Source organism: Stigmatopora argus, chromosome 1, assembly GCF_051989625.1.
Source record: "Stigmatopora argus isolate UIUO_Sarg chromosome 1, RoL_Sarg_1.0, whole genome shotgun sequence".
NCBI lineage: Eukaryota > Metazoa > Chordata > Actinopteri > Syngnathiformes > Syngnathidae > Stigmatopora > Stigmatopora argus.
The window spans coordinates 18,929,338-18,939,836 of record NC_135387.1 but is presented as its reverse complement, the minus strand read 5'-3'; the positions used below and the strand labels follow the sequence as shown (position 1 = coordinate 18,939,836).

Sequence of the window (10,499 nt, the reverse complement as noted above, 5' to 3'; positions counted from 1 at the left end):
TCACTAATTGGATTTTTGGGGGGCGAGACCCGTGAGGATAAGCGCTACAAAAGATGAGTGAGTGTGAGATGATTGGCCTTGGGTACAAGCAAGACTTTGCTGCCCTCCAGTGGATGCACATAAAAACTACAAGTGTAGTTTATCCTATCATTTCAAACACCTCCAGAAAACATACACACACACAAAAAACATTTCATAAAATTAAAATGACTAAAAGCAGAAGTACACATGAGCCTTAAAACACTGTTTTTTTCCTTTTCATACATTCATTCACCCCTCCCAATGAAAATGGATTATGCAGCTAGCACTGTCAATGGCAGCCAATACGTTAAACGTGTGCACTCTAAAGGACTAAAAAAAACAAAAACAGTATTTGATTCCTAATTATGGAGTGCCTTGGAGTAGACATATATTTAGAAAGAAAGAAATACCCGCATGCATTTCTAATCTCATTTTCTGAATTGCTTTATCCTCATTAAGATCGCGGGAGGTGCTGGAGCCAATCCCAGCTGTCTGCGGGTCAGAGGCGGGGGACACCCTGAATCGGTGGGCAACCGATCGCAGGGCACAAGGAGACAAAGGACACCGATGCACATTCACACCCATACCTAGGGCCAATTTAGAGTGTCCAATCAGCCTACCATGCATGTTTTTGGAATGTGGGAGGAAACCGGAGTACCCGGAGGAAACCCACACAGGCCCGGGAAGAACATGCAAACTCCACACAGATGGACGTGAACTGGATTTGAACCCAGGACCCCAGAGCTGTGAGGCTCATTAACTAGTTTATTTTTTGGTCACAAATAAACAGTAAAAAAACAAAAACAAAACTAAGAAATAATCACAGCCTTTAGCCTGTAATAGCTTGTTTTAATTGAATTGGAGACATTTTCAGATGTATATTTAAAAAAAATGCAGTATCTAGACGAATTCTAATACCATACAAAAAAGAAAAAAGAAAAATGAAACCGTGTCGTCCAAGAGACCACCATAGACAGACAAGACAGTGGGTGTCAGTCATGTGAAGACACGGGTGTCTTAAGATCCTTTCTCCTTCTTGCCGAACCTGTATGTCAGAGACAAGGAAGAAGAGAATTTGGTAAGAATACTGCCTGCAAGAATTATTTCCTTCACATTGCCATGTCAAAATATTATGACAGACATCAATTAGCAGGAAGTTACTTGTTACTTTATTAAAAATGCCAATACATACTTGTAATTCCTTTTTTGTGACTTGGTGAAGTGTAGGTGAAGTTAGAACTCAAGTCAACAATACATTCTTTGCTTGGTGAGGAATAACAACAAAGGCGGAAAGCGTGTAACAAGTCACACGCCTGCTTTATAGTCTTAGATATAGTATATTTATAAAATGTAAATCAAGTACAAATTCATTGGTACAAATTCCCACAGCAGCATTTGACATGAAGTTAAACTAAACGGTGGCGTGGCAGCGTGTTCAATTCATTGCTGAATTTCCCGTTTTGATTTTACAAGCACAAATCTAATGGCAGAGTAAGACTTGTAAATTAGTCATTTTCCATATTTCGCCATTTTTACTTTAAATGTCTCTTAAAAATTAAAACACGAAAAAACAATCAGGATATTTTTTCCCAACAAAGGCTTATGATAAAAAAAGGATAAATAAATGAACACGTTGCAAAGCGGCAGCCCGGCGGTGCGAGGGGAGCGTCAGCCTCATGGTAGGCTGATTGGACACTCAAAATTGCCCCTAGGTATGGGTGTGAGTGTGCATGGGTGCCCGTCTCCTTGTGTCTGCGATTAGCTGGCCACCAATGTCCCCCGCCTCTGGCCCAGAGTCAGCTGGGATAGGCTCCAGCACCCCGGACGACCCTAATGAGGAAAAAGCGGTTCTGAAGATGAGATGAGATGTTGAAAAGCCGCCATTTTGCCACATGCCTGCAAACTTTCGATCCGAGGTAAGTGCGAACAAGTCACAAATATGACGCAGAGTCTGTCTTGCCACAACTGAGCAACACACGGTGCTGGGTGATATGGCAAGAAAATGAAATCCCCACATCCTGATTTCAATACATTTTTCAATTTGAAATATTTAACAAGTCATCAAAAAAGTCAGTTATTAAACTGCATGGTGAAATCAATCCCCCAAACAACAATCAGAAGCCTGCATTAAATACAAATGTATATATTACATTTAGAAAAGAGAAATAACACTTGCTCTTGTGGAATAACAGAAGACCCAATTTCATCGTTTCCCAAAATAACCCAACTTTCAGGATTGATTGAATAGACATTTAAAAAAGAAAGATTTTGTCCACGCATGCATCCACAACTCAGTTCATCCAGTGATTTAAAAAGGTCATCGGTTAGAACCCCGGGTCCGATTTACCGCTGCCGGAGCACCTTGGCCTCCGTGACGGTGCCGATGATAAGCTATAAATGGAAGGAAGGGCGCTCTTTCCTATTTTTATGGCACGAGAGAATCGGCGCCGAGAAAAAGGCAGGGTGAAACCTGGGCTGGTCACGAGCCAATGTATGCTTTTGTTTTGACAACCGAAGGACCGGTCATCAGTCAGTGCCTGAGCGTGTACTGTTGGGCTACTGTTAGTTTACTTAGCTTAAGCGTCTATAAAATTGGAAGCCCTTTGTAATCAACAGAAGTGAGAAAAAGGTTGCCACCATTTTGTCCGAACTGAAAGAAAAGCAGAGCGACTAAACTGCGCTAAACAATGGACAAGAAACATGCTTTGAGTTTGAACCCCCAAAATATTTCCTATCCATCATCCATCGGGCACATGGTCATCGAACAGTTGATGAGTTAGCTTCTAACCCATCGGCGTCCAAAGAAAAGGCACCGGTCGGTCGTCCGCAGGCGAGCTTCTCTTAGTCCTCTGACACCGGACGCCGACTTCTTCATTCCTGGTTTCCAGGAGCCGAGTTGCACGGACCAGCCGAATGAGGACTAATTTAATCCTTCGCGCTGGCTGGGTCGCGCCAATTTTGTTGCATTAAAGAGCAACGCTAATCACTGAAAATTAAGAATTGTCCTTATACGTTTCCTCCTTCGCCTCCTGGTGTGCTTCGGAACGCGACCAGTTAGTGTGTTAGGTGGGGGGGGGGTCAGATGCAGACGGGATGTGAGCATAGAGAGGCTGTGTCCAAAATCGTTCACTTAAGTTCCCCAAATAGGCCGTTGGTGGGTTTTTTTTGCGTCACACAAACGTGCACCAAATAAGACTGCAAAGACGTGGAAAAAGATTTCCATCCCGGATTTTTGGGGATAAACTGTAAAATGTCATGATCATCAAAATATAAATTGGAGGCAGTTAACATTTAGTCAATGTAGCCATGCAGGAAATCTGGTTGTTAAAACAGGTAGGTTAAAACAATGTATATTACCATTTTATTCTCTTAACCCTTTAGGGTGAGTGCACTTATCGGTTGCCTTTGACGGCGTTAGATGTATAAATAATAATAAATATGGAGACTTACTGTGCTTGTGTAAATGCAACTTATATAATTGTTATCAGCCTATTATTAAAGTTCAAGTAGTTGTATTTTAGATAGGATAAACCTTTTCAATGGAGCGTAAATGACTGGGTAAAAGGGAGCGAGTGGACGATATTGAACACAGCCGTCAAGAGAACGAGAGATGAGAAGCGGATCACTTGACCACTACTGACTTGGTCTGAAAGGCCTCCACTTTGCAGCCCTCCTCAGTTCTCATGGAGGAGGAGGACGACGACGAATTGAGGTTGGGCGTCGATTTAGGCAGGCTGTACATGTAGACGGCGCCAATGACCAGCCCGGCGCCGGCAATAAACAGCTGGTCCACGTGGAAGGCGAACAGGTAGATGGACATGACGGTGGAGATGATGATGGAGAAGGAGGTGGCGAAGCCCTTCAAGATGTTGTCGGCGTACTTGACCACCACGGCAACCAAGAGGCCGCCGAACGTCTGGTTGAGGATGACGCACCACACCATGGACGTGTAGCCCGAGAAGAAGCCTAATCTGGTCACGGTGGCGCCGTCGTTCCACCAGAGCGCCAGCATGCCGAGCGCCGTGCCGAAAATGCCCAGCTGGACGTTGCGCACCCACACCGAGGCCGAGCTCCCCTTCAGGATCTTCTCGAAGTAGACGCCGGCGAACCCCGATGACATGCAGCTGATGATCACGGCGGCCAGGCCTACGGCGTTGTTCTGATTGGCTCTGACTTCTTGCTTGCTGCCCCCCAGCTGCACCTGCCGACCAATAAGCATACACAACACATCTTGAGGAAAAAATACAATATGGGTATACATTGAACTACCATTTATTGTGGGGACTTACGCACAATGAGTAAAAACCCTAATAAAGACATAAAATAAAATGTGTCCTGATGACTTTGACTCCCGTTATTGGTGTGAGCAATCAGTGAGTACAGTAATCCCTCAATTATTGCATCTTTACTTATCGCGAATTCACTACTTTGCGATATTTTCCTGCTATTAATGATGAAAAAATATATATTTTATTATTATTATTTAAAGTTCATAAAAATGTGAAAATCCACGCTGAAACTCATAAGCGGAAGCCACTCTTGCTACTAGACTCAGCACAAAAAAAAGTTATAATAGGGGTGACCTACTTCACAATTTTTCGATTATCGCAGCCATGTCTGGTCTACATTGATCGCGATATTCAAGGGATTACTGTATTCCCACTGCCAAAAATAAAAGCTTCGTGCATTTAAGGTTTTAATCCTTGCAGGCAAGGATTATGATATAATTTTTTTTTATATCTTTCTCTTATATCTTTGTTAACAGTCTTTCATTGGCAACACCATTTGTCACTTATTTGAAGAAGTCTTGAGGGAAACTTTCGTATTAAAACAACAGAATAGACTTCTTACTAGCTACTCCATTTCCTTCTGTGTTCAGTTCAATGCTTGGTCAGACAGAAAAGAAAATAGAGGCTTTTTTTCTCCATAGTTTGTGTTGTTCCAATTTCATACACAATATATATGAACAATTTTCCCCACAGAACGATACAATATATTGGAAAAAACAACAACAACTAGTGGCAAAGTGAAGTTTGAGCTATCCAATTCAGTGGGACTTTAAGACTATGTACGGTAGGTCGGCTGGCCTACCTGTACGATGGCAACGCCGACGAAGAGCAGCAGTAGTGAAAGCCACTGCACTTTGGACAGAGTCTTCTTCAGCATCAGCACACTGAAGATCGCCGTGGTCAGGATCTTCAGTTGGTACGTCACCTGAGGACCGCCATAGTGAGAGTTAAGGTGATTCCGATACATGGATAGTTAAACTGCACCGATAAGAGAGCATCCCATAACCCCTTTGTGAAGGTTCACTATGTTCACAATCTATTTGTAATGCACCTGGAACGTGGCAGCGGGGAGATTGGAAATGGCGATGTACTGCAAGTTGTTCTGCAGCGTGTATATGAGAGAGGGAACGGACAGCTTCAGCACGTCCTTCTGCAAGATGGCGTCCACCAGACACGATATGGTTTCCTTCACGTTGACTGTACACAAAATACAAGATAATCAATTTTAATTGCTTGGGAGGAACCAGTTGAGGGGACAGTTACCAGTAATTTCAACCTAACCAGTTAAGTTAGCTGCACCATTTTGCTGCCTGAAGGAAAAGCTCTCCGAAATGCTTTGCCGAATATACTATTTAAATGTCAAACCATGCAATGCCTTTCAGAAGCCTATGATTTTTGTAGACATTTTACAAACATAATGCTAATAATGACAATTGTAATGATATTTCCCACGTAAAGTTTGAAATCCAGCAGACTTACATCTTTTCTGCAGCAGGATAATAAGAACACACGTCAGCACCTTGAGGATCTCCGCCATGACCACGGCCGATGTGGCCAGGAACTTCTCGCCCGGCAACATGCGAACGTATTGAATGCTGAGGATGAGCGATGCATTCTGGACCACCAGTACAGCCAGACTTATGTACTTTAGCTTGAAGTTCACTGCCACAAACACACACACAGACACATTTTGTTAGGGGCAACATAACAGGTTCGGATCAGTATTTAAAATGGCTTCAAATTGATACTCATCAATGAAATGATATGCAAATTAGGTTCAGAAAAAGTTGCACTTGCAAATGAAAATTAATGCAATTATGTCCAAGTGCCAAATTTTGATATTGTATTCAAAATAGAACAGACACACATTAAAAGTTGAAATAAGCCATACATCCACGAAGACGATTTTATTCCTCCATCCACTTCAATTACGGACAAAGGAGCTACCGGATTACCTTCTCTGCAAAATTTTCATCCCTGCTTGGTCCTTTTCTCTTTGACTTGTTTTGCAGCTGCTGTTTTTCTAGTTTTGAGATGTATTTTACGTTCTGGCAGATGAGCCCATCTTTGTCTTGATGTGAGCCATTTTTGACTACTTCAGAACTCATTTTGAAATTTCAGTGAAAATCTCACACTCCCCCTCAGGCAAATATTTGAAGAAGCTAACACAAGAACTTCAACTCATGTCAGCGTTTCTTTAGCTCTGCATATTTTAAATTGACACAAACTGGCAGTTAGAGCAAAGTCCTTTCTATGTGCATAACTGCCAAAGAACTCCCGTAATCAATGTAGAACTCGATCTCACTCATAACATTTGTATTATATTGATTCAGTTGAGAAGAATGACGAAATTAATCTGAAATTTAACATCAACTGCTAATTGACATATATCTGCGTGATCAGAATTAATAATTAAAGTTGGATTTTTCTCAGATAAAATACATCATTTGAACAACCCACTTGATTTTTTCTCCTTTTTTTAAATCTAAGTCTTATATTAGATTAGGACCCGGAATAAACGTAAATGTAAGTCGTATATGACCAACCCTTCCCAGTGTGTCTGGAAACAGACGGTCGGTCACACTACAAGACCAGAACATGCCTGATCATCACGTACTGCCGTGAAGAGCGCGGGTGGACAGCTGATGTTGTCAGAGGGCGGGGCGAGCAGTTTTCCTCAGAAATGGCGACGGAGATACTTACTTTGCCAATAGCGAGCCATTTTCTATTCTTGGGTAAACACATTTGCTGGGCCGCAATATAGTTGAACAGTTAAAGTCATGTATCAGAGAAGAAAAGAATGCGGTCCCTCCCAAGTTCTAAACTTGACAAACTTGTCTCCTCGGTCCCAAGATGGTTGCTGAAGGATAAAAAAAGAGCAGACGGCTCAGACTGGGGTGGAATTGGCCTCATACCAACTTTGTATTTTTAGATTTGTCAACACAAATGTAATTTAATATTAACATCTTTTCCCCTTAAAACGAGATAGCTTTTCAACTTTGCTTCCGAGTCTTTTCTATTTTGAATGAAATTGAAATGAATGAAAACTCAGCACTTCCACATTGCATTCAGCATTACATATAGTACCCTAATTTTGGGGGTATGCCGTTTGTATTTTTAAATATAATTTTGGTAATTGCAAAAAATGAAACACACAGGTCCCCCAAACAGTTTGTGTACCTACAGTAAAGGGCACAAGTTAGGGCACACACCTTCAATGCATTCAACCCATTGCTAAAGCAGGAAATTCAACTAAATAACCATGAGGAGACATGTGAGAAATTAAAACAATCTTAGGTAACTCCCTCTTAAAAATCATCTAGTGTGCCAAGTGGCAGCCGGTAGCTCCATCCGTGATTGCTCATTTTGTGTTTTTTGCTGCTTTTCAGTCTTTTTTTATTGCATTTTGGTATTTAGTTTTTTACCTAGGTCTACAATGTCTTGTGTGTCTTGTGTCTGTCTTGCTACTGCAACCAAGACATTTCCCGAATAAGGGTTGAAATAAAGTTCTAACTTAACCTAAAAACATAACCACAACAAAGGAGAGCATGAAGCATGTTGTCAGTTGAGTATTTTGCTAACTTTTGATATTTTCAGTGACAATCTACCATGTATATTAATTAGATTAGAAATTTATTTCATCCCGTATTCGGGAAATTCCCTTGGTTGCAGTAGCAAGACAGTAGCAAGCACAGACACAGAAGACATTGTAGACCAAGGTAAAAAAACTGGAGCCACACAGAGGAAGCCCACAAGGTGGGGACCTTCTGCAGACAGCGACTATGCAGAAATGTCAGGAAAAAAATGCATGAATAAGAAGTTGTGTCTAAACCTTTGGTATGTACTGTACTTTGGTAATATTTCAGCCAATCAAATTAATTTATGCCAAATATCCCACCTTTCTTGTGATCCTGTAATACCCATGGTCTACCAAGTGTGCATGGGTGTATTCGACGTTACAAAATGACTGCTTGTGAACGGTTTCATTTTTTTACCTAAAAAACACAAATGTCATTCATCTTCTGTAGCACTTATCCTCACTTGGATCATGGGGGGCCCAGCTAAGTACTATGGGCAGGAGGCGGGGTACACTCTGAACTGGTTGTCTGGCAATCACAAGGCTCAATGAGACAAACAAAACATTTGCACACACACTGGGGGATAGTTTCGGAGCTACCATCCATATTTTTGGGATATGGGAGGAAAATGGAGTACACAGAGAAACCCCACAAAGGCACAGGACGAACATGCCAACTCCCACAAAGGCCTTAGCCATGAATTGAAATCTGGATCTCAGAACTGTCCCCATTTTAATAAGGATTTTCTCCAAGACCAGAGGTCAGACTAAGTGGTCATTTGAATAGTTAGTTACTCAGAGAAACTGTCCGTCCCTTTAAGCTGGACCAATGAATAAATCAACTTGCTGGGTGGAAGCAGGGAAGACTCGCAGGCACCTTAGAATAATATTGACTCAGGTTGTGTTTACACTCGTAAAGACAGAAGTTTCTTGTATCCACTTGGACCAAACGAGCGTCGAATAACCACGTCAGCAGCCACTACGCCAAAAAGAAGTTAAAAGAATAAGCACAAACGCCGTGTATACAGTAATACCTTGACATACGAGGAATTTGAGATACGGGTAAAATTCTGAGCAAATATTTACCTTGAGACACAGGACAAATTTTGAGATACGAGCATTCGAGACAGCCAGGTGGCCAGGCCACGAGTGTATAGGACTCTAAGTTCATTTAAGTGAAATTCAAAGTTTATGTTACGTTACTAGCGCATCCGTCAAGACTCTCTTTCTCGCTTTCCCATTTGCGAACTCCCCGTTGTATTGAATAATGTCTCATTTTATTATTAAACATCATAACCACTAGTTATTTGTGAATTAAAACCATTAATATTTTTCCATTGTAATATCCTGTTATTTTGGTGATATTTTCAGAGGGTGGTAACGAATTTACTTGTATTTAGTTCATTTCTATGGGAAACATTGATTTGAGATACGATTAAACAGACATACGAGCTCAGTCGCGAAACGCATGAAGCTCGTATATCAACGTATGACTGTACTTAGAACCCAGAGGTTGGGGGCAGCAGTAGATGAGATTTCCCATCGAGTATTACTACTTGTAGAAATGTTATTATTGGTATTAAGTCACTAACAACTGTTATCGCAAACTACAGTCACTCGTTTGTGTTAACAGTACACAAAGTAGAAGGAAACTTACTGATGAGGAGCCTACGACTAACAAGTCTTCTGTATCGACAATAACACTTTGTTTTCGCACAAAGCAAACGAATCAAGTTGCCCAGAGTTGAGGTATACAGATGTGGTCTTACTTTCAATGTGTCCCCGGCTCGTCGTCCCGTCCGCTGCCACCAGGTTGGTTTTCCCATCGGCCATGCTAACGCCCGGCCAGCTAACGCTCGGCTCGCGACGGCTCGCAGCGTCAAACAAGAGGGGGGTCGACCGCTCGGGGAAGGGGTGACGGAGCGAGCGTCGGCTCGAAACGACGGCGTCTCAACCTGGGCGGAGGCCTGTGGCGACGTCGGGGAGGTGACGTTCGGGGAGCTGCCAAATTGCCACTGTGTCCATGCTCAGTCACGCTCCAATGGAATACGTGCCGTGTCAGATCGGAAGCGTCAGAGGGATTTCAAAATAAAGGCGAATGAACTCTCAAAAAGCCAGAAAATGGTGAGATCGTTTATTGAAAGTTCTCATTTTTAATCCTTTCAACCGATCGTTGGATTATAAATGTAAATGTGGCAAGTGACTGTTTTTGGTGTATTAAAAAAATAATTTGAGCCTGGTGTCTTCATATGAGGGCATTGCATTTTGGGTCATGTAGGTGGAGGCCTCAATATTATTTCCTTGATGCCAGATTTTATTGATATATATTTATTCATTTGCCGTACCGCGTATCCTCGCAAGGGTGGCCAGGGGTGCTGGAGCCTATCCCAGCCAACTACGGGCACCAGGTGGGGGACACCCTGAATTGGCGGCCAGCCAATCGCTGAGCAAAAGGAGACAACCGTTCACGCACACTCATATCTAGGGGCAAATTTGAGTGTTTAACCAGCCTACCACGCATGTTTTTGGGACGTGTGTGTGGAAACCGGAGCACCCGGAGAAAACCCACACAAAAACATGCAAACTCCACACAGGAAGATCCGAAACCTAGG

General features: G+C 42.3%; 1 protein-coding gene across 2 annotated transcripts; it reads right to left on the bottom strand.

Annotated features, from left to right (window-relative positions):
- Nucleotides 1–849: 849 nt before the first annotated feature.
- slc35a2 (solute carrier family 35 member 2) lies at nt 850–9,959 on the bottom strand. Of its 2 annotated transcripts, XM_077606558.1 has the most exons (7): nt 9,657–9,959; nt 7,014–7,170; nt 5,790–5,972; nt 5,362–5,507; nt 5,113–5,235; nt 3,663–4,222; nt 850–1,066 (listed from the first exon to the last, which is right to left on the bottom strand). In XM_077606558.1, exons 2-7 carry the CDS (start codon nt 7,030–7,032, stop codon nt 1,039–1,041), a joined length of 1,059 nt encoding a protein of 352 aa, XP_077462684.1. In that variant the 5' UTR covers nt 7,033–7,170; nt 9,657–9,959; the 3' UTR covers nt 850–1,038. The 2 variants fall into 2 exon arrangements, with proteins under 2 accessions (XP_077462684.1, XP_077462676.1); XM_077606550.1 differs by lacking the exon at nt 7,014–7,170.
- Between the last annotated feature and the right edge of the window lie 540 nt (nt 9,960–10,499).